Source organism: Podarcis bocagei (assembly GCF_964188305.1).
Source record: "Podarcis bocagei genome assembly, chromosome: 8".
Taxonomy (NCBI): Eukaryota; Metazoa; Chordata; class Lepidosauria; order Squamata; family Lacertidae; genus Podarcis; species Podarcis bocagei.
The window spans coordinates 92,766,790-92,790,867 of NC_138133.1; the positions used below are offsets into that span (position 1 = coordinate 92,766,790).

The following is a 24,078-nucleotide window of genomic DNA, read 5'->3' on the forward strand; positions in this document are numbered from 1 at the left end:
TTTTGTAAGGAGAATTATATGAAATACTACAAGAAACACCAATTAGTTGGTGACAATTAAGAGTGATTGATATATTAAGAAATCCAGAATAAGTGATAAAAGACAGAAAATCATCAGAGGTGTTGACAGAAGTCTAAAACAATGTATAAGATAAGAAGTTATGTTATGTGATTGTTGGAAATGATACATTAAAAAAACTAATTTTTTAAATATTAGAAATATTGCAAAAATGGAAAAGGAGATGCGATATGTTAAGAGATGTAAAGGCAATATTAAGTTAAGAAATGCGTAAGAAGTGATTAAGATGGAGGATTATCAGAGGTGCTGATGGAAGTCCAATAAGAATGTATTTGTGATAAATTGTGTGGTATGTTTTATAATTTTGTATGTTAAAAACCAATTATTTTTTTTTATTTTTTTAAAAGGAAATATACCCCTTGTAACGAGCAGCTTTCTCTACGGACAGCTCTCATTTTGGAGGAAAAGAGTTCCAAAGTCAGCCCGGAAGCTGCGCTCCATGTGCACATCTACCCTTCGTGTGTCTATGTGCATCAGGGTCCCTTCGAATCCATTCCTGCGACCATAGACTTACGCGATCGTAGCGCCTGCGCAGTACGCGCGGGTTTGTTTTTTTTTGCAGCTCGGGCCTGTGGGGCGCATGCGCGGAGCTGAGAGTTAACCCCGGCGCGCGTGTGCTGACGTCACAGCTTGACCTCTGACCTCTCCCCTCAGGTTTCCCCTCAGACCCGCTTTCCCCGCCGGTTTTCGAGTCATATCGCCGAGGCAAAGACGGCGACGCCGCCTCCTGAGGGAACCGAAGAGAATCCGCGCTCGGCGAGGAGGCGAAGGCCGCGCGAGGGAGCGAGCGAGGAGGGGCGGGGCGTGCTCCTTCCCGGCGCGCCTGCGCACTGGCCGGCAGCTGGAGCGGGGAGCGCACGCGGCGGGGACGTGAGGCGGCTCGGAGGGGAAGCATGAAGGCCGCCGGCGGAGAAGGGAGCAGCCGGGTGAGGGCCGGGACGGGCGGAGGGCCGGGGGGGGGAGAAGAGGGACAGCCCCTCCCCGCGCGAGACCCCCGGGAGGAAAGGGGGCCGGGAAGGCCCTCCGGGAGCTGCTGGGCCCTCCGGGGCCGGGGACCTGGCCCGCCCCTTCCTCATCCCAGAACAACAGCCCCCGAGGCAGGTCGGTCGGGCAGAGAGGCAGCTTCACGTGGCCCCGTGGAGGATTCGAACCCAGGCCTGCCTCCGCCTTCTGCTCTCCCTCTGGCAGGTGGAGCCCCGAGAAGCGCCTGGAGAGCCAGGGCAGGCAAGCCCAGCCCTGGCTGCAGAATGGGGGGCGGCTGCCAGTCAGAGTGGGCAGTGCTGGGTCAGGCGGCCAGGGGCATGAGGTGTGGGGTGAGGCACCTTCACGTGTTGTGTTGTAAATCACCACCGTGTGGTCCTCGGATGAAAGGCACCAAAGAACTCTAGTGATGGGGATGAGGATGGTGCCCCAAGAGCTCCTGATGAGCAACAGTCTCTGGCTTATCAGGAGGCACTTGACACCAACCTCATCACCATTACTAAAAAAATAAACATGAATTCTTTTCGGAAATGAAGCCAGGGCAAGTTCTTTACAATACATCAAGCAAAACTGGGCCTTTTCCTTTGGCAATCACTTGTAGCCGAGTAAGATTGTCTTCCATGAACACAGTTTTAACATTCAGCCCGTAAGTGACTGTGGAGGCCAGTTCTGGATCCACACGTCCTTCCACAGTGGGGACATTGGTGTCCGGGCGGGAGTTGATCCCGTTGTGAATTTGCCAGGCGTGCCTTCCTCTTAGCATGTTTCTCCCTTGCGTCCTGAGTTCGAGTGTCTTCAAAGCCCATAACACCTTTGGTAAAGGCTGTTCTCCACTTGGAGCGGTCACAGGCTAGTGTTTCCCAATTGTTGGTGCTTATACTACATTTTTAAAGATTTTTTAGTCTTTAAACCTATTGTTGACCACCACCATTACACTTTCCATTTTTAAGTCTGGAATGAAAACTGGGTAGCGATGTTGGAAGCTGGGTAAAATTGTCTCAACAAGACCTGGGTCTAGCATTATTGGGTGGGTGGGTGGGTTGTTGAAGACAAGAGGCATATCTGAATGGCAGGGTATATGTTTCTGGTGCCCAAGGCAATTATTGGAAGGACGGTACAGTGGTGCCCCGCAAGACAAATGCCTCGCAAGACGAAAAACCCGCTAGACGAAAGGGTTTTCCGTTTTTTGATGTGCTTCGCAAGACGAATTTCCCTATGGGCTTGCTTCGCAAAACGAAAAAGTCTTGCGATTTTTTTCGCTCCCCCCTTTTTCTAAGCCGCTAAGCCTTTAATAGCCTTTAAGCCGCTAAGCCTTTAATAGCCGCTAAACCGCTAATAGCGCTAAGACGCTAATAGGGTTGCTTCGCAAGACGAAAAAGCCGCTAGACGAAGAGACTTGCGGAACGGATTGATTTCGTCTTGCGAGGCACCACTGTAATTAGTTATTGTCTCTGCAGCCTATTGACACCACAAGTGATGTTTGTGGCGTTGTTTGGGAGAACCTTTTGGCCTACAAGGGGATGATGATGATTTATTAAATTTCTATGCTGCTTTTCATCTGAAGATCACAGGGTGGCTTACAATATAGGGATTTGACACCCCTGCTAGTACACTCTTCTAATGCTTTCTGTTTCCTTCTGGCAGCCTCTCCTCAGCATCCTTCCCCTCGAGGAGCAAGAAGGACAAAGTGATGATCTGACAGACAGTGATGAAAGTGTATTCTCTGGACTGGAAGATTCTGGGAGTGACAGCATCACAGAGGATGAAGAGGAAGACAGTGGGGTCGAGGAGAAGTCAGAAGGCGTCTTGCCCCCTGAAAATACACTTGTAAGTACAGAATACTCTGGAGTGCTGCGTCTGCGGCACTGTGTCTTTAGGTGATTCTTTTCATGTAGCTTTTCTGGAGGGAGGTTCTGGACAAAGAAATCACATGCAGTGGACACTCGGGTTGCAAATGTGATTCGTGCAGGATGCACGTTCGCAACCCACAGTGTTGTGTCTGTGCACGCTCGGGTTGTGATTCGGCGCTTATGCGCAAAGTGCAATTTAGCACTTCTGCGGATGCGCAACTCCCAAAACCCAGAAGTAACCCGTTCCGGTACTTCCTGGTTTTGGCGGGTACGTAACCTGAAAAAATGCAACCTGAAGCGTCTGTAACCCGAGGTATGACTGTATTCCTTCAGTGGCAACACTTCAGAGGTTGTCATCCTGTCACTGTTCTACACATATGTTGCATTTCTTCATTTCATAGAATTGTAGAGTTGGAAGGGACTTTCAAGGGTCATTTAGTCCAACTCCTGCAAGGTAAGAATCTTTGCCCCAAGTGGGACTCAAACCCACAACCCTGAGATTAGGAGCCTTGTTCTCTGCCATCTGAGCTATCCCTTCAGTTCATATGTTATACTTGTCATTTTGCAGTGAAGTTGGTTTTCCTTGAGAAGCTTCCCGTTTAAGAAGTTCAGGTGCACATACAATGTTAGGCAAGCTCAACAGCTTCAAAGTTGTAATTAATGTTTTTCAGGTGATTGTATGCCACGCTGTGCAAGCGGAGTTTCACTTATGCAAGAGAACTTCCCTTTCCCCTTTTCTCCCTGTGCACCCCCAAAATTGCTCCGGAAAGTGTATTCTGGGGGTGCATGGAGGCTGCAGGAGAGAGGATGAGGAAGAGCCATTGTGCAAATGGGAGTACAGTGGTACGTTGGGTTACAGACGTTTCAGGTTACAGACTCCGCTAACCCAGAAATAGTACCTCGGGTTAAGAACTTTGCTTCAGGATGAGAACAGAAATCTTACTCGGCAGCGGGACGCCCCATTAGCTAAAGTGGTGCTTCAGGTTAAGAACAGTTTCAGGTTAAGAACGGACCTCCAGAATGAATTAAGTTCTTAACCCAATGTACCACTGTATTGTGCAGTTGGAACAGCAGCTTTGGATACAGCCCTATGTGAAGCATGCACAGTTCTCCGGTTGCTAAAATGTACAAGTAAGCGAAGAGTTTTCAGTTCCTTTGGTTTTTTTAACATTTAAGTTACGTCTGGAAGGGGTGCGGAAACCTCAGCTCAAGGTCCTCATTCCCTCATAGGCAGCCTTCCAGCGGTCACATGTTCATTGTGGGTGAAGCAAAGAATGTGACTTAGCTTTGTATGTTCTAGCACGCACCTCCAGCCAGGCCAGGAAGAGGCATTAGCACATTCAAGGACACGTTCCAGCCAGCCAGGAAACTGCACCTCAGGAGGGTGCCGGGGGGGGGGGGGCTGGTAAGGGGTGTGGCCTGTGGACAGTCCCAAGGACTTGTCAGAGAGGTGGCTCAACTTCTCTACCATGGCTATAAAGTAAATATTTACATTTATACAAGTATACCAATTACTATTTTTTTTACATAACATTTAAATCTCAAAAAGTATGCTTTAATTTCTCACAAATTTTAGATCAAATACATGTGTTGTATTGGTACAAAATGCTTAATATGGGGTATCTTTTTTAGTTTTGTTTACTAAATACAAGTAAAATAAATGTGCTAAATTAGATTACTCTCTAGAGGACATCAGAAAATAGCCCAATGTGAATTAAAATATTATTGATGCAAATTATCCTAATATGCCCTGGGGCATTTTCCAGATCAAAATTTCCCGGAAGACCCATATCACTGTCACATTGCAAGGCATCTTCCTGAAAAGCAAAATACAGTAAAAGGCTTTAAATAAATAACAAAGCAGGCAAATTTATATGCATGTGCAGAGAGAGAGAGAGAGACATCCTCAGTGAAAGACCTCTGTTGCAACCTGGATGAGCTTTTCTCCCATTGAATATAAAATGGGCTTCCCTAGGGAAGAGCAGGGATGTTTTATTCTTGGTAAGGATACACTGAGGGCAATTCCCCCCCCCCCCCGACATAATCATGCAGATACCTAAAGGAGAATTGACAATTGCCATTCAAATGTTTTCAACTTTATGTTTTATCCATGGTGTTTTGATTTTTTAAAGCCACCTTTAGTCCCGGTTCTGGGGAAAAGGCGGGATATAAATAAATATTGCCATCTCCAATAGCTACTACCCATGGTGACTGTGTTCCACCTCCGCTGTCCAATGCAGTAGGCCTATTAATACTCTTAATATTGGGAACTGCAGGTGGGCAGAGTGCTGTTGAATTCATGTCCTGCTTGCAGGTTTGCCACAGGGATCTGGTCACCACGAGAACAGAATGCTGGGCCATTGGCGTGAAGGAAATTCTTGTATCTGTGCTGAATCTTCCAACATTCTGCTTCATTTCGCGCCCTGAGTTCCAGTGTTGTGTGTGAGAGAGAAAAACTTTTCTCTGTCCACTACCTCTATCCCAGACATAATTTTATAAATTTCTTATTGTGTCCCTCCTTACTCACCTTTTCTCAAATTAAACAGTCCCAAACACAGCAACTTTTATTCATAGGGGACTCAATCCATCCCCTTGATTATTTTGATGGCTCATTTCTGAACTCTTTCCTTTTTGAGATGAGGTGACTAGGGAAGCTTTTGAATATGTGGATTGACGTGCTTACTTGAGAAACTGGTTTCCGACAGGCCTCCTAGTGTGGTTGGCATATTTGCATTCCCATATTTGCATTCCTATTCGGACTCCCTGATACGTTGATCTGTGAGGCTTTGTTTAACTATGAGCTGCATGAATAAGATGTTTTATTCTTGGTAAGGATACACTGAGGGCAATTCCCCCCCCCCCCGACATAATCATGCAGATACCTAAAGGAGAATTGACAATTGCCATTCAAATGTTTTCAACTTTATGTTTTATCCATGGTGTTTTGATTTTTTAAAGCCACCTTTAGTCCCGGTTCTGGGGAAAAGGCGGGATATAAATAAATATTGCCATCTCCAATAGCTACTACCCATGGTGACTGTGTTCCACCTCCGCTGTCCAATGCAGTAGGCCTATTAATACTCTTAATATTGGGAACTGCAGGTGGGCAGAGTGCTGTTGAATTCATGTCCTGCTTGCAGGTTTGCCACAGGGATCTGGTCACCACGAGAACAGAATGCTGGGCCATTGGCGTGAAGGAAATTCTTGTATCTGTGCTGAATCTTCCAACATTCTGCTTCATTTCGCGCCCTGAGTTCCAGTGTTGTGTGTGAGAGAGAAAAACTTTTCTCTGTCCACTACCTCTATCCCAGACATAATTTTATAAATTTCTTATTGTGTCCCTCCTTACTCACCTTTTCTCAAATTAAACAGTCCCAAACACAGCAACTTTTATTCATAGGGGACTCAATCCATCCCCTTGATTATTTTGATGGCTCATTTCTGAACTCTTTCCTTTTTGAGATGAGGTGACTAGGGAAGCTTTTGAATATGTGGATTGACGTGCTTACTTGAGAAACTGGTTTCCGACAGGCCTCCTAGTGTGGTTGGCATATTTGCATTCCCATATTTGCATTCCTATTCGGACTCCCTGATACGTTGATCTGTGAGGCTTTGCTGCTGTCCATGATCCGACCTGTTTTGCCTAAGAGAACATGTCAGTGCTTTTCATGCTCTGGCCTTCCTGTTGCAGCTGAGCTGAGCAGCTGCTTTTGGCGTGTGGGGCTCCCTTCCCTCTCCCAGTGCACAATTTTTCCTCTGGCTTGGCTTTAGACAGTAAGTTTCTTCAGTGTCAAGAGCCTGATGCTCTGTGCATTGTAAATAAAAATAATAGCAAATAGATAGATAGATATATGCGCAAGGCCTCTCTGCTTCTGTCATCAGCCTTATTCATCAGGGCTTGGCAGCCAGTCAACTTGGCAGGGATCCTGGGGAGCATGAACGTGTAGAACGGAATAGACAACCATCAGCCGCCGATGGAGATGGAAAGCTCCTGTGTGTGCTGCAGCTCTGCCGCGTGCTCCAAAGTTGGGAATTCTTCTATATTGTTACTGGTGGGTCTCCTTCCTCAAGGCAAAACCTCCTCTCTTGTGCAAAGAAGCAGGAGGAGGTGGAGGAAGCAAAGGAAGATGCTTCACCCAGGGCTTAAGAAACTTCCCTTGATTTTGCTGGCTCAGGATGCATAAATTTGTGATAAATAGATGATTCTTTGTCCCTGGAAGGCTGTCTTAAGTTGCAAGCATGCACAATTCTGTGGAGTGTTCAGACACAAAACAGCGGGAGGCAAGGCAGTTTCATCTTTGGAAAACTCTGGCAGGCCTTCAGCCGCAGTGGCTGCTTTTGCCTGGGCAGTTCATTGGGCGAGAGGCTGCTGGCCTGAGGAGCCTGGGTGTCATTACTGTTCTGTGGTGAAGCTCAAAGGTTGGCCTTGGGCACATCCTTGTCTTGGCTTCACCTGCCTCACACAGAGTTAGAACTGTAGAGGCAATATGTGTGTGCTGGCCTTAGCTCCCTGAAGGAAGGGTAGGATTCAAGTTTCAAATAATGAAGAGGGCACTTGACTTCACAGACCTCCTAGGAAGCCGGGTGGTAAGGAAGAGAGGAACTTGCATCCCTCTTGGCAGGGAGGGAGCTTGGTTCTCTTCCAGTTGGCATTGGAGAGTTGCATGGGACCAGCATCCTCTGCACAGAGGAGCTCAGCCTGTTAGTCCTGGATTTCCTTGGTGATGCCCCGAGGTGCCAAAGAGAGAATTGAAGAAGCACTTGTAGGGCTTCTGACGAAAAGGCATTTGCCGTGTTGGAAGAGCTTTCATGGTGGACAGTACAAATGTAATAAATATTGCAGCACAGTTTTCAGATAAAAGGAGTCGTACAGACGGTTACCAAAAAGCAGAGAAGAGTTGCAGAACAGACCCTTGTGCCACCCATTCAAGAACTGAACTGTCAGTGGCTTCCATGGGGAGTTTTCAGCACCAGCCAGTGCTTCTCACCTGGCCACAAGCATTGCTGAATCAGCAGATGCAGGCACAGCGGCTCACAGCCTGACCTCTTCACCTCGGAAGCCCTGGCTGCCGCAGCTGCTGCAATTACTCCTTCCGATTGCTTTTCCTGGCTGTCTCTGCTCCCCCCTTCACATTCCTTTTGGAGTAGCATGCTGCCCTCTGGTGGCCTCTTTGCCCACCTTCCTGCAGGAGCCTCTGCACGGACTGCTCAGGGCAGGAAGCAAGGCTCCGTTTTGTGTCCATTAATCAGAAATGCAGAGAGTGTGGCTGTAGAAAAATCCAAGAACAAGACTGCTGTGCAAGAAGGATGGTTCCCAGCACGTATCCAGGCTAGGTGTCACCAAGGGAATTCTTTTATATGCCTCTTGATAAAAGCTGCTTGGGAGAAGCTTACACTTCATCTCACCTAAGCTGAGAGCCCTACCCTACATCTCCTGAGTCAGGAGGGTGGCACAAGACTGCCCCTCAATCTTGAAAATGAACAAATGAGAATCAAAGCGTGAGCCTTGGAACGTTCTGCCAGAGGAGAAGCACTGGGTGGTGTTGTCTAAAGAACCCGCACCAGCCTGCCTTGTCCTAGCTCTCTTCCAGCTGATTGCCAGAGGGACAGGAGCGCAGCAACAGGAAGGGAAGCTTGGTCATTCTAGGGGCGCTTTGGACTGTGGGTGTCTCCACAGCAGCATTGCTCCACATGTCTTGTTCTGGAGGTGTACTGAGAGGCAGCTCTGGTGCCTGTGAGGGATGAGGAACTGGGCCAGTCTTGCTAGACCAGGGTGCCCTTGGCAGTGACCCTGGGCCTTCTTGGCATGACCTGGCAGGTCGCCAGGGTGGCTTGCTGCACCAGTGGCCCATTTCTGCAGCATGGGGCTCTTCTCCAAGCTTGTGGAGTGTTGGGAGGAAGGAGAATTAGGGGGGGAGAGCGGGAGAGACAGACAAAACCTTCTCAATGCCAAAAGCCTGGGAAAAAACTTACCTCCGATCTCCTTTTTTCAAAGACTTTAATAAAGCCTTTGTTTTTGCTGTAATCCCATCTTCTAGTTGGCCCTGTCCTTTCTAGGCCCCCAGCCCCACTTTCTCCCCTTGGCCAGAAGGGTGGAAGTCGGGGGGGGGCAGAAAGGGCTGTGTTATGGGTTGCGTACAGCAGAAGGTGATCACACACTGTGCAGATTTTACTGCTCCCAGGAGGGGTGCTTTGTAGGGCTGCTTTTCTGATTATTCTGTCAAATCCTCCGGTAAAGCCCACTCCAGGCTGGGTCCCCTCTGAGCGGGGGAGGAGGGTGAATCTCTTTAACAGGGAAGGATGTGCAGTTCTGCCTGCACCCGCACGCCAGGCCAAGGCGTAGGTGCAGTCTGGAACGCCCGGCCCGTGGGCTGGAATCTGGCTGGGGCTGGATCCTGTCCTGTCTCAGATCCTAAGAAGAGCCCTGATGGACCAGACTAAGGTGGTTCCATCTAGCCCAGCCTCTTCTTGCCAGGAGTGGCCAGCCAGATGCCTTCAGGAAGCCCACAAACACGGCGTAGAAAGTAGGAGCCTTCTCCTGCAGTTATTGTATATGCAGACGCCTGCTGCCTCTTAGCTCATGGCTGCCGACAGGCCAAGCCATCTAAAGTACTGAAAGTTTCCATTCCGTCCGTGCATAAAGCATAGAGATTACTGCCTGATGTGTCGTCGGGTTTGCGCAGTATGGTCTAGGTAAGCCTTCCCCAGAAAAGTGCCCTTTGGCTGCTTTGGACTACAACTGCCCTAGGCAGCATGACCAGATGATCCTGGGGTTGATGGGGTTTGTAGTCCAAAACAGTGGGGGGCTCCCACCTTGAGGAAGGGTGACCTATATGCAGAATTGCCCATCTACCTCCCTGACTTTACATAAGGAGACGGCCATCACGACATCCTCTGACAACTAACTGGGGGGATTCATTCTGCATTCTGCAAAGAAATGCTGTCTGTTGTCTGTCCTGGATCAGACCAGTGGCCCGTCTTGTCCAGCATCCTGTTCTGACAGGAGACAAACAGACGCCTGCAGGCAGGATGTGAGCAGAAGAGCCCTCTCCCCTCTGTGGTTTCCAGCAACTGATATTCATTCAGAAGCCTCCCAGGTGTGGAGGTGGAGCATTGATTTCATGGTCCCTCCATCTGTGGCGGCAGAGAATAGCCTCCATCACGACTAGTGGCCATTGAAAGCCTTTTTTTCATGAATCTGTCTAATCCTCATTTAAAGGCATCCAAGTTGGTGGCTGTCTCTTCACACCTGTGCGAGTGAGTTCCACAGTTTAACTATGAGCTGCATGAATAAGCACTTGGTTTCATCTGTCCTGAGTCTTTGAACATTCAACTTGATTTGATGCCTGCAAAGTTCTAGTGTTATAAGAGAGGGATAAAACTTTTCTCTGTCCACTTTCTCCATGCTCAAATATCTGTCACATGGGACTGTCACACGGAAGAGGGAGCAAGATTGTTTTCTCCTGCTCCGGAGGGTAGGACTCAAACCAATGGCGTCAAGTTACAAGAAAGAGATTCCAACTAAACATCAGGAAAAAATGTCTGACTGTAAGAGTTGTTCAACAGTGGAACAAACTCCCTTGGAAGGTGGTGGACTCTCTGGAAGGTGGTGGTTTTTAAGCAGAGCTTTGATGGCCACCTGCCATGGATGCTTTAGCTGAGATTCCTGCGTTGCAGGAGGTTGGGCTAGATGACCCTTCCAAATCTACGATTCTGAGATTCTCCTGGGAGAGGGTGGCTGCAGGTCTCAACTTTGTGGACTGTAACGATTTCTTTTTCATGTGTTGAGAGGGAGCGCCAGGATCTATGTAGTAGAAGACCTTAGCCTATAGCCCGAGGGAGGGAGGCCCTCACTACACTGAGTGTTCATTGCTGGCCATTTTGTGTAGTTTGGGAAGTCTCCCATGCAATTGTGTAAGACACACAGCCTCTCGCTGCCTGTACATGGTAACTCTTTCTGCCATCCTGCTTGTCTTTCAGGCTGAAGAGGTTTCCAGGAAGAAAGTGCGATCGCACCGTAAGATCAAGGGCACAGAACACAATCCACAGGAGGAGCCACTCTTGCAGAATGAATATGTGGAGGACAGCTCTGATGAGGAGGTAAGGTGGTCTCCTATGCTACTCTGTGGGCAGTGATGGCTTGCCAGGCCATGCAATGCTAAACAAATCAAGGTCTCCTGCTCTTTGAATGAAAAGTGGGTTGGCTCCTTGTGTCTCTGTGTTTCCTGTGTGCTTTTTCAACCACTGCTGACCCAATTTTTCTGTCATATGGACATTTGGCTGCCTGGGTTACACTGATGTTTGTTCTTTACAGAGGAACTGGTGGTGTTGGGGGGGGGGAGAGACTGACTTGATATCCTGCAAGAAGCTTAAGAGCAGTGGATGAGTCTGTGAGTCACAGACAGGGCCCAGAGAGGTGGATTATGGGGTAGTTTCAGGGCAGTGAGAAAAAGGCTGGTGGAGGGGGGGCAATTAGGTTGGCTTGTGCCTGCAAAGCTGCAAGAGGATGTGTGTGGGATTTGAGGCAGGAGGAGGGCCATTGTTTACCTTCCCTCAGGCAAAATGTAAGAGGCTGCACTTTTCTGGGCTCACAATCTAAGGAAGAAAACACCTCTGGTGCTTTAGTGTTGAACTCTAAGTAACTGGACTAAATTCCAGGTGAATGAGGAAGGTAAATGGTGGTAAACACAAGTGAGAAAAATATTCACAACACTGAAGAGAAGATAATTGGATAGGCGTCGCTGCAGAAAAGGGTCTGGAGGTTACAATAGGTAATGCACTTTGAATGAGCCCCTGATGCTCTTGTTGCAAGATTGCCAAGACCTCTTAAAGTTGTATTCTTTATTATTATTAACCTTCTATACCACCCTTCATCCAAGGATCACAGGGCAGTATACAAAATAAAAGCACAAAAATACATACCATTGTGACAAACAAAAACAACACCTCCCCTCTGCACACACGCAGTTTAAAAGGCCATAGATCGCTTAATTATCCAAAGGCCTAGGAGGAAAATGTTTTTGACTGGTGCCTAAAGATACGTAATGAAGGTACCAGGCAAGCCTCCTTGAGGAGAGCATTCCACAAATGGAAGCCGCCACAGAGCCACCCCACAGACCTGCCACAAAAGATGCTGATTTCCGGGGACCAGGTCAGTTCATATGGGCAGAGGTGGTTCTTGAGAAGTTGCAGTCCTGAGCCATAAACTGCAGAAATCATCATGTCCAAGGGCAGACACCTAATCAAGTTCTGGGCACTCTGTTTCTAGGCAGTTCAGAACAAAATAGTGGGAGACTGTAAAGAAAGACCTCAAAAGAGAGGCGGGAGCTCTGTGTGGTGTATTTAGCACGCACAAAAAGCGAGCGGGTGGGGAAAATACTGCTCCTAGCAGGGTGGAAAGTTCAGAAGCGTGCAAGGAAATAGGGAGGTCTCTGAGTTTGAGACATTGGGGCAGAATTGTTCCACGTTGACTGTTGTGGCCTGAGTGTCATGTAGCTCTGGTGAGTCACATGGACACAGCTGTTTCTCCTTGACAGAATCAGTACAAGGAGGTGTGTGTGTGTGTGTGTGTGTGTGTGTGTGTGTGTGTGTGTGTGTTTTACAAAAGTCTGCTCTGTAAGACATAATTGAATTATTTGTTGGCATTTTAGTTGAAGAAGACAGGGATTTCCTTGCTGCCTTTGTCATTCTTGTGGAAACATCTGCCCTGAGTAATGTAGTAGAATAACTTGTTAGTTCCTTCTCAGCAAGCAGAATGTGGGTCAGCGTTCCTAACCTCCTGTCACCTCCCGAGTCCTTGAACTCTCTCAGTTTCTGGCTGAAGGACAGGAAAGCTCCCTCCCCATTCCCCTGTTCCACCAGCCTGCCATTGGTTCTCTCCAGTTTTCTTTCCCAACCAGCAGCCTGATCTCTTTCCCACAATGCCTGCCACAACAGCATTAGCACTGCCTGTCATTCTTTTTTAGCAAGCATGTGGCTGCATTTGCAACTGCTTGCCTCCAGTTCCCATTCTTCCACCCGGTCTCTCTATCAGATTCCCTATGTGGTAGTCCCAATCTTAGCAACGGAAGCACCTTGAAGACTTGCTTATAGCTGGCTGGGTTCGTCTTCTGTGAAGCAGGAAATGAGGGACATCGTGGGGGGGGGCAGGTTTGTGAATGTTGTCAATCCAGAGAAGGACCTGATGGTGTTTACTAGTACCCAAGAGCTGGATGGTAAGGAGTGCATTCTGGAGGGTCTTCCTGTCACTTTGAGAGAGGCTATTTGAATCGGCAGCCAGTTGGGGAAGACTTGGGACAGGTTTCCCTATCAACTGCTCATGTAGTTTTTAGTCAGTCAGAGCCAACTGCCCCGGGTGACACAGAGGAGTGCTGCTTGCATATGGCGCTGTCTGAGTGGGATGATTATTTGGGGAGTCTGAGTGGGTGAGGCCACAAGAGAGCAGGGGGCTTGGACCTGGACTTAGCATCCCAAGGAATGAAATCCCTGCTTGCCTTTCTGACCCAGCAGAGTCATGCAGTCAGACTAGAAGCCCACCTGGTCTGGAGCGGGAGCTGCGGAAGTGCCGGGTCTGGAATAGAGATTGAGAGCGTAATGAAATATATGGCCATACAAAACGCACGCTTGTGTAATGTCTCGAGCATTACCCAGGGACACAGCTCTTTCATGTCTGAATCCAAGGTCTCTCCCTCCCCAGCTGGTCCTATTTCAGGGCCCCATTGAGGGGAGCACTGATTCAGAACCTGTTGACATCAGAGAGGCTTCCAGTGGCTTTGTTCCTGCCTCCCTCTCTTTCTGTAATTGCATTTATCTCTCCTCCAGAAGAGTCTGGATGCTGCTGCTTCCTGTGCCCAGAACGTGCGCTTCTTGCTGTGCATTGTAACCCCGAGGCACAAGGTTGCTCCCTTGAACTCTAGATTGGCAAGGCCAGTGTCCCCAATGTTTCTGGTTAGAGACACAAAGCTTTGGGTAATTAAAGTCCCTCTATCTTCAGGCTTGAGGACTGGGAGCCCAGAAGGTTGTTTCAAGGAGCCTAAGGACACAAATTGAAAAACTCAGGTGTAGCAAAGAGCTTTACTCCTGAAAGGTTGGAACTTAGAAGTGTGACAATCCCTGCTCCGGAGTCTTCCAGCCTACATTCAGAAGAAAAGCTTGATGATTACACTGAGGATAATAAAATGGGTGTAAAAACCCAGTGATGGAAGCAAAGGATGAGCTTCACCACACAACCCACTCACTTACCCTCTGTCTCCTGCGGAAAAAATGGGACTGCTCCCCATTGGAAACAGGATGCTGGGCTTTCTGAACCCGTAGTGTGACTCAGCCTGGCAAGTGTCAGATTGTGAGTGGCTTGGCGCCTGTCCTGCGCAGCTGCAGGCTTGGCAAAGTCCACCTTTGGGGATGGGCATAGAACGGAGGTGTGGGGAGAATGAGTGGAATGAGTGCGCACGCACTCCTACGGAGGAGCTCTGCTTCCTTTCCTCTGCTCCGCCATCTTTCCTCTTGGTTTGCCCATCCTTCCCCTTTCAGATCTGCCCTGCCCTGGGCTTTCTGTCTGGGCACATTCCTCTACCCATTCCCAAATGGAACGGCAAGTGGAGATGTTTTGCTATGAGGTCATGGATTTAAAAAGAGAAGCCCTTCTAGGTTTGCAGTTTGTCTCCTTCCCAAGGCAATTCTGTCCAGCTGGATGATTGTTCTTGCAGCTGTGCCACTAAGTGTTACCAGCCAAAGCAGCAGCGAGGAGAGCTGGCAATGGGTCTTTGCTCTTTGCTGGGCAATGCCAAGGCTTGCAAGGCAGAAGGTGTCCTGCCAGAAGAGGTGCCTTTTCCAGAGGCGGCAGTTGGGTGCAGCCCTTTCCCCTCACCCCCTGGATGTGCCTGGCTTGTGAGGCTTGGCCCGGCCGGGCAGCGTCCTGTGGGGACGGGAGGTTGGCCCCAGGAGCCTTGGCCCAGGGCCTGGCTGGGACGAAGTGTGTTATCCACATCTGTGATTGTACACATAGGTATGCAGTTTGGGATCTGGTGCAGAACTGTCCTCTGATCTCTTGGAGTTTCCAAACTTGGGGCCGGGGGGAAGGGATCCAGGGGGCGTTCACAACTCTTGGTTCTTCAGTCCTGCCTACAGGCCCAGTATCCCTCCTTTCCATGCCCTTTCCTCCTGGCATAGCCCTGTTTCCCTTCCTGATTATTTGCAAACCTGGTTCCTGTCTGCATCGTAGAGGTAGCAAGGTGAGCAGAAGGCAGTAAAAGTGTGCAAGTTGCTGAGTTGCCTTGTTGGCAGCAGAACTGGGCTTCCTTAGCAGGGAACGGGGTGGGGAGGGATGATTCTGCTTCCTTTCCAGAGCATGACTGCCGTGCTAGCAGTGTTGTGGCTCAGCTCCTGTTCACCTGCCTGCCCCCTCTGCAAGCGCTGGTGCTTCTCCCCCCTACACCACCCCACCTTCACCGCCCTCCTGGCCTGCGTGGGTTTGTGTAGCAAAGACTAGCAAGCAGCGGAGGGAGGCCCACACGGCTGCCCCTGCGCTGAGCACAGACTAAACTTCCTCCTACTGAGCTCCTGCTCAGTTGGCAGCCGCCGGCGTTGGGCCTGGCGTGCCGCCCAACTCCTTCTCTACCGTGTGTTCTGGGAAGAGACACAACAAAATAAATTGGTTTCCTGGCGTGGCCTGGCTGGGCCGTCCCGGATAAGGCAGCTCTGCTTGCCTTGCCTCCTCGCAGCAGCAGCAGCGCCTTGGACCGTCTCCCACTGCACCCCCGCTTGGCTGCAGAGGTGGCTGCTGCACAGTGGGGAGAGCAGAGGTGCTGTCTGTGCAGCTATGTCCCCGTCAGGCGGAGGGCTGGAGCTGGGGAAATCCCCGGCCCCCTTGCTCTTGCGCTCCTTCCCCCCCAACACTGCCTGTGTGTGCCGCGCTTGCTTGCTTGCTGGGCAGACCGAGCCTCCCTCCCTCCCGCCCCTTCAGCTGCCCGGAGATGAATGGCCGGGAGCTGGAGAGGCTGTCAAGGCCTCGCTGGGAGGAAGCAGTTTGGGGCTCTTGTTTGGTTCTGCTTCCTCCCACAATGACTATTCCATATGTCGGTGGATAATGAATGACGGCGCGTTGAGTGCTCCTCCGCGAGCCAGCGGCTGTTCCAAGCCCACTTCCCTCCTTCATGGTGCAACTGACCAGGAGGTGGGGGGCGGGGGGAGAGTGTGCAGCGCCTGGCAGGACGGAGGGAGCTCTTCTTTCAGTAGCTGATTAGCTGAGGGAGGGGGGAATCATTCAGAATGTGCTCCTGGCAGGCGGCTCCTTGAACTCCCTGCGCCACGAGCGGGCATGGCTTCCCAACCCACCAGCGCTCACAGCTGCTTCGGCCTTCCCTCCTGCAGACGGTGTGAAGCTCAGCAAAGCTGTCTGTGAATGTCGGCTTCTCTGCCAGACCCACGGTGGAGGGGACATGCTTTGAGGTGCTGCTGCTGCTGCTGCTGCTGCTGCTGAAATCCATGCCAGCACTTTCTCCCAACGTTGAAAAGCTGACTGGGTGTCTCAGCTGCATGTTGGAGGGGAATCGACAGGGCTTCATCCAAGGGCTGCAGTCCTCTCCCTGCTGTGTAGGGAGCCACTGCTTTGCACTCAGAGTTAATTATCAGTCTTTGCTCATACCAAAGTTGCTTTGACAAGACTTTGAAGGTGCTTAAAGGAGAACACAGCAAAGGGTGGCACCTCTGGAGCACAGATTCTCCAAAGGCTTAATCTGCCTTCCCCTTGAGAGTCATGGAAAGTTGCCAGGGGAGCCCTGAGGTTCTCTGTGGCTCTTCCCAGTTGGTGACTTTGAGTGTCCTATGGTGGACATGCCTTCCCCAACCTGGTGCCCTCCTGATGTTGTTGGACTACAGCTCCCATTAACCCCACCCATCCTGGCCAGGGATGATGGGAGCTCGTATCCACCAGCCCCTGGAGCGCACTAGGTCGGGAGTTGCTATGGTAGCCTGGTGTTCTTCAGTGGCTTGCCTCACAAATTCTGTTACTCCTGGCAAACCCCTTGAACCCTGGACACAGTTCAGTGCTGCAGCTTCACTGGTGCCAGGGACTTCCTTCCCCTCTCTTCCCGCCTCCCCCCGCCTCTCAAAATAAGCTCTGGACTGTTGAGGGACCATTGGGAGCAGAGTTTGGGGGGCATATGTGGGTTGGGGAGAGGAAGAAGCGGAAGTCTCATTGGATGCAACCCCAGGTGTCTTCCATGTGTGCTTATGCAGAGACCAATAAGGAAATGAAGGCAGGGCTTGAGAGTGGGACTGGGCAGCCACCAGGAGGAAGAGCAGGGGTCAGCAAACTTTTACTCCCCCCCAGTGAAATTAGAAGGCTAAGTTAACATTCTAAGTTAAACTAATTTAAGAATATATTGTATGTGTATGTGTGAAGTTAAATCTGTATTGAGATTAATGAATTTCAATAAATAATTTTTTCATCAAAAAAAACCCCCACACTTTTTCAGCAGGGGGCCCGTCCCCTGTCCCTCAGACCTTGTGGGGGGCTGGACTAGATTTTGAAAAAAAATTATATGAATGAATTCCTATGCCCCACAAATAACCCAGAGATGCATTTTAAATAAAATAACACATTCTCCTCATGTAAAAACACGCTGATTCCCAGACCATCCGCAGGCTGGATTTAGAAGGCGATTGGGCTGGATCCGGTCCCCAAGCCTTAGTTTGCCTACCCATGAGTAAGAGGAAGATGTAAGGGCAGAAGGTTTTTTAGCAGCTGGCTGGGAAAGCTGGATGACCATGCTTTGTCACATGGACCGCACCCTGCTCTCCTTGTGGAAGACCCCAGGATTCGAGCATCTCCCCCCCCCCCGGCCCACAACATTTATTTCCCCTGGGACCTGAGAGTTTGCTGGGGTCTCCTTCAGCCCTGCTTGCTCTGGGCTACTTCCGAAAGGAGGCCCTTCCAGGCGTAATTTGCAGGGTTCTGAATGCAAAAGGAGTCCGTGTTGGGGGAGTTGAGAGGGAAGCCATTCCATGAACATCAGCTGTGGAGAAAGCAGAATGCCTTGGGCAGGAGGTGCAGGAAACAGGAGGGAATCCTGCAGAAAGGGCTGTGGTGACGCCACAGGAATGAATGTGATGCTTCAGGAGAGCTGGGTTCTGGCCCTCGCCCCGCTGTCGTAGAGAGGGGAGCTCAGAACAGGGTGTAGCGAGCATATTTCAAGCCTGGGGAGAAAATATGGTTTCTTAATCTGGAGGCTGTTAAACCAGCCTCTCCTCAGTGCGCAAGGGAAAGCAAAGCATAATGAAGAAATCATGCCAGCAAATATGATGCAGGAGAAATGGGCACAGAGTCACGCCGAGGAATCTTTTGAAATGCCTTTGGGAGGCATATCAGACTCCACTGAGCTGGTTGGGATTCCAGAGTTTCAGCAGGGAACCTGCAACTGGGATCCCACTCCTGAGTTTGTTTGGTCTCTGCTTGCCTCTGGATAGATGATTTTCTTCCTGCTGGCAATAGGGAAAGGCTTAAGGCTCTGCCTCCTGCCCTTGGGACACTTCCACCACCTCATGGATCTGGTCCCCACATGTTTTCAAGGCTACACAAAGAAGCCTGCTTTTTTAAATTGTATTTATTTATTTGAATTTATATTTGCCCTTCACCACTAGGTCCCAGGGTGGTGTGCATTTATTCATTTAAAAAATCACTTAAAATCATACTTTAAACACTAAGATTACTGCGGCTTCTCACAAGTCTCTGCAGTTGGTCTTCTTAACCCAATATGAGATGTTGTGCTTTTTCACTGCTTGCATGGAATTGCAGAATAGACGCAGCCCTGCAAAGCTCAATCTTTTGCTTTTGATACAGATAGTAGTCGCATCTGAATTAGATTACGGCAGAGTACTGTATGTGGGATTTCCCTTGAAAAGTGTCGTGGTTAGAATTGCTATCATTATTTAAACGTATATGCCACCAAAAGACCATAGGGTGGTTTGCAATACAGGAAACAAATGTCAGTGCTTAACATAATAGCTGTACAATATAAAAATCAAAACAGGTGTAGAAATACAATTATAATCATAAGAGATCCATAATAAAATGCAGATTTTCACTTTTTCTCAATATATTCTGCCAGTCTTGTTTAAGTTGCAATTCCTTCCAGTTTGTTTCTGGCCCCAGGTCAAGGTGCTGGTTCTTACCAATAAAGCCATCAAGGGCTTGAGACCCTCAGGGCATCTGAAGGATTGCCTCTCAATTGCTCTCATCTTTGGAGGGCCTGTTCTGCGTTCTGCCTTGAAGGAGACAGGGCAGAGCCTTTTCAAGGGTGACTGCTCAAAGGAGGTGAGACTGGTCCATTTGGTGACCTTTTCAAGAAGCACAGGAGGCATTCAGGGCACTGGAATCTTGCTGGCTGTGGGTTTGTTTTGGTTGGTTTTACTCTGACTTCTTAATGGTTCCCGGTTTTAATTGTACTGGAAATGTAATTGTTGGAAGTCTTGAGTGCCTTCTTTACTTTTTATATATAAGCACAGTTTAAAAAAACATTAGGGATCTCTGTGTGGGTGTAGAGAACTGGTGTTCAGGACCAGCTCACTTATAACAAAAACCAGCCTGAAATGGCAAGTAGGCAGCCACAGGACCTTGGCTGGTGCTAACAGCATTGAGGAGTGGTGGGAAGGACCAGCAGTTGGAGGGGGGTGGAGTTTGAGACTGGAGGGGCTGAAGAGGGTTAGCTAGATTAGGGGCAGGTAGCAAGGAGGGTCTGAGGAGACTGACTAGGATGCTGTGCCAGCAGCAGTAGGAAGAGTCATGGACGGTGGCACCTCCTGAGTTTGGGCAAGGAACTGCTTGAAAAATAGGTTGTATTTGCTGTGCAGTGTGAAACATAACCTGCAGGGATGACTGAAAACCACTTTTTGCTTTGACTTCCCAGACCCAACAGTCAAGAGCAGCGCCCAAAATTAGCAGGCACCAGTTGCATTTTGCGACTGGCAGCCGGCCTTTTGCACGTGGATGGAGATGCCACCTTTGGCTCCTAGCATCTCCACCTGCCTGGCCGGGTGATTCAGGGGGTCAGCAGGGTAGTGCAGCAGCAAAAGACGCATCTGCTGCTACTGCGCTACCCCGCCAAACAGCTGATTCACCTGGTAGCGCAGCAGCAGCAGCAAAAACAAAGATATGTCTTTTGCTGTTTTGCTAGTCTGCTGACCCCCTGAATCACCAGGCAGCAATTTTTAATTTTATTATTATTATTTTTTGCTGCTGCTGCTGCGCTACCAAGTGAATCAGGTGTTTGGCGGGGGGAAGCACGGTAGCAAAAGAGGTGTCTTTTGCTGCTTCCCTAGCCTGCTAATCCCCTGATTCACCCTGCAGCAAAAAAATAAAATTAAAGTAAAACTACTGCTATCTGTCTTTTTTTAAAAAATCCATTAAAGATAAAAAAAATTGGTGACCAGGCATTCTGTTTTTGTGCCCACAATCCAGGTCCCAGGAGCCATATGGCTCCTAACTTTTGTACCCCAGTTTCTAATGCTGGAAGAGAGAGCATTGCAGGCATGGGTAAACCGTTCAGAAACCAAATCCAGCCTTGTTTGTTAGCTGTGTTCATAAGCTGCCCTAGAAGAGAGTTCTCAAGGCCCCTGATGAGGGAGGAAACCATTGACAGCTCCAGCCTGGCTGGTCGCTGTGAGAACCGGGTGCCGCACTCGGTGGGCCAGGGGCCTGATCCAGCTCGCTTGTCTTTTGTCCTTCTGCCTTGGGCTCTCTCTCTCTCTGTGTGTGGCTGGCATTGGAACCCAAGCCTTGTATGCTGCCTTCTGGGCTTCGCAGGGGTGTTGCAAGTGGGCATCTTGGGCTTCTGAGGGCTTGCTTGTTCGTTTCAGCTTCTCTCCCATCCTCTGAGCACACAGCAAGGCCCAGAGGAAACCAGGGTGGCTGGGATATTGGGCAGTGGCGGGCAGACTGCTTTGCCCGCTGTTGCCCTCAGAGAGGTCAGTGCTGCCTGGCATCCTGCTCTGGTCCGGCTTAGCCACTTGGCTGACGTATCACCGCCTGTGTGCAGACGCCGGCATGGCAAGGAAGCCCAGCGGCACTTCTATTTTGGGCTCTCCAGGCAGAGAGCTGCCCTCTCTCTCGGCTTGGGGCTGGGTGTGGTGTGAGGCCCCCCTGCCGAAGAACGGGTGTGGGTGCCCTCATAAAAAGAGGGAAGGAATTACTCTGTCTTCTGGCCTCCCCCAAATTGATTTTTGAAGTGTTTGCATAGAAGTGTGTTATGTGGGAGGAAAAAGAGAGGGGGTTGGCAGGGAGAGCTTTTTTTATCCTGGAAAAAATGACATCAGTGAATAGTTGAAACGATCATCTCTCTCTCTCTCTCTCTCTCTCTGACCCAGAAAGGGAGAGAAACCCACAGCAGCTTTGAGGTGAGGAGTGGAAACTTTCTTTCCATTTATTTTCCCCCTCTGTGCGCTGGGTTCGTCTCGGCTTACGGCTGCCCTTTTGGAGGCAAGTTTACCTCCATTCCGCCGGGGTCTGCTGGGATTCCTGCCTTGCTGCCGGAACCAGAGCTCCAAGGAGGAAGGAAAGTGGGCTTAGTCAACCCAGCCGTGTCTGGTGCTGTCGGCACCCAGCAGCTGCTGCTGCTGCTGCTACTACTTGCCTTTGCTTTCTCCAAAACGCCCAGCGCAAGTTGCAGAAGCTCAGCAGGGCTGCTTTCTGAGAGCTGTGCTCCACGGGCCGTTTCTTCCACCTGTGCAGTTGTTAGAAGTGATGGATAGCTACGGCCTTCTCAGTTCATGGTACGAGACATCAGGTGTCACCAGAGAGGTTATGCACAAATGTGGTCTCTGGCCATCACAGGCCTCTTTGTGGTGACTCTGGTAGTCCAACATACTGTGAAAGATTTCTCTTCTTCTCCAGGCCAGGGAACATAGTCTTGCAAACTATGGAGAAAGAATAAGCAGGGTGGATTTGATTTAAATCACAATTTAAATCGCTAGTCAGTAAGACTTGATTTAAATCACTAGTCAGTATGACTTGATTTAAATCTTTTTTTTTATTACAGAAAGACTCATTCTTACTGGTATAATCTTAATATTGACAACCAGATGAAGGTTTCATTTTTGGAATAATAAATTTTCAGAGTAGTTTTTACAGTTACATCAAAGATCACTGATTTGGTTATACTATTAGAAATACACAGGCAGATAATTATGAAATTATGTGAGGTTTAATAAGTTAACTGTTTATATTTGGACAACTTTTCTGCTGTGCCTTATTGGAAGGAGAAAAATAATCATTTCCTTAATAACAATTTAAACAATTGTTTATTTAACTAAAACAATAACATTATAGCGTATGTATCCATGTTTGTTAACTGATGTGGTTAAATGGTTTCTTTAAAAAAAACTTAAAACAAATCCTTATTTCCTGATGAATAGCCTTTGGACTATAATGTAACTTAAATAGAAAATTATCTTTAGAAACATTTTTTTCCACCAAAAGCATTTTATTTTAAAAATCTGTTTTATATCAAAAGAATCCGATTTTATTTGTTTATTTATTTATTTCAAATCATTGATTTTTATCCACCCTGAGGAAAAGCAAACTCTGGTCCTGTACCAAGTTCCCTGGCATTGTCTGCATTCTCTCCCGTCATCCCTAGTGATGGAGACACTTGGAAGCAGCAGCAGCAGTGGTTCTCACTTTTTGGTTGTCTCCAGAGCGCACCATGGCCAAAGCCCCCCTCAGCTCCCCAATGCTGCCACTGGAGGCTGCTCAGTTGGCTCTAACACATTGCAGTGCCTTTTCAAAGGTGGCTCCCTGCTTGTGGATGCACTCCCTGGTGAGGGGCGTCTTTCTCCCTCATTATTTACATTTAGGAGGAATTTAAAACATTTCTGTTTACATTTGATGATACTGAAAGATACTGTTTCTGGAAATACTGAGTTCACTGGTTGAGAATTTTTAAAACTGTTTTTAGAATGTGTTTCAAAATGTTTTTATTTCCTTTTGGAGGGAGAATAAATAAATAATTCCTTTGTACATCCTGGTTTGGTGGGAACCACAGAACTGGCCAATTACCATGAAAATTCAAGATTTGTGGACTTCTCATTCCTGGAGCCCATACTGGCTACTACAGTTTGAAGAAGAATTCTGTGGAACTTGAAAACTTGTAAAATGCATTGTAAACTTTGGTCCTAAGCATCACATTAACTCGTCCCATTTTGGCGTTAGTAAAGTAGATTTCATTTCTTGCTACAATTAAGAGAAGTTGGTGCTTGGGTAATTAAGTAATTAGGAATTGAAGGGGCACCATTGCTCAATGGAAGGGTAATGAGTTGTTGTAACATCTACATCTTCAGAAATGGGTTGTGAAGTTGGCAAAGCAGATCCTATGGGTTGGAGAGGGCAGACCAGTGAGTGGCCCAGGTGTCTGGTCTCCAGCCAAAGCTGGGGGCATTGTGGAGCCCTTCAGAAATACTTTGGTTGCTTCCCACATTACCTTTCAGCCACATGCTTGTCTGGGGGGGGGCACCTGGGGGAGACATAGAGACACATCAGTGGGAAATGATGATAAGAACAGAAGACCCAGGTTCTTCCTTTTCTGCTTGGAGAGCTTATGGGCAGTGAGATGATGGATCCCGGTGGCATGGAGGTGAGGAGGGGCAAAGCTGGCAAAGACCTGATCTCCTTTTCCTCGGTAGGTGAGCCTTGGGCTGCCTCCCATCCACGTGCATTTGTGTACATTCCCACAGCAGGGAGCTCTCCTCGCCATGCTCAGGAATGTCTTGGCACCAGGGACGATGCTCCGATGCTTGAGCCCCACGTCATCCTGTCCTCTGCCCGTCTTTCCCCCCAGGCGGCTGCTGCGTGGCTGTGGCTGCTACGTTGGTTTTAATTTACACCCAGCATGAAGTATTTTATTTTTCTGGAAGGCAAGGGTAGGGTTTCAGGGTTCCTTTCCCCTCAGTTTAATTGAGCTTTAATGAAGATAGATCCAGAAAGATTTCTCAGGAAGAAAAGCAGTTCCTCTGCAGGGTTGATACTTAAGGCTAGGAATTCACTCGTCATCAGATCGGCTAGACTGGAAGATGCCAGCTCATGGGTACTTATTATTTTTATGTGAAACGGAGTAGACAGTCCTTGTTGATTTCAAATAGGCCACAAGTCTGGAGGCAATTGCAATCGCTTTTGACAGTG

General features: G+C 48.8%; 1 protein-coding gene and 1 long non-coding RNA gene across 2 annotated transcripts in view; both read left to right on the forward strand.

The window, feature by feature from the left end:
• Window positions 1-24,078, forward strand: part of LOC308593217 — a 285,688-nt gene that overhangs the window by 802 nt on the left and 260,808 nt on the right. The window lies entirely within an intron of this gene.
• The window catches only part of BOP1 (BOP1 ribosomal biogenesis factor), a 65,008-nt gene continuing 41,646 nt past the window's right edge, over window positions 717-24,078 (forward strand). Inside the window, exons 1-3 of the mRNA XM_081204595.1 lie at window positions 717-1,004; window positions 2,704-2,886; window positions 10,890-11,009. Coding sequence (XP_081060721.1) covers window positions 972-1,004; window positions 2,704-2,886; window positions 10,890-11,009 — 336 coding nt within the window. The 5' untranslated portion in view covers window positions 717-971. The remainder of the gene's footprint in view (window positions 1,005-2,703; window positions 2,887-10,889; window positions 11,010-24,078) is intronic.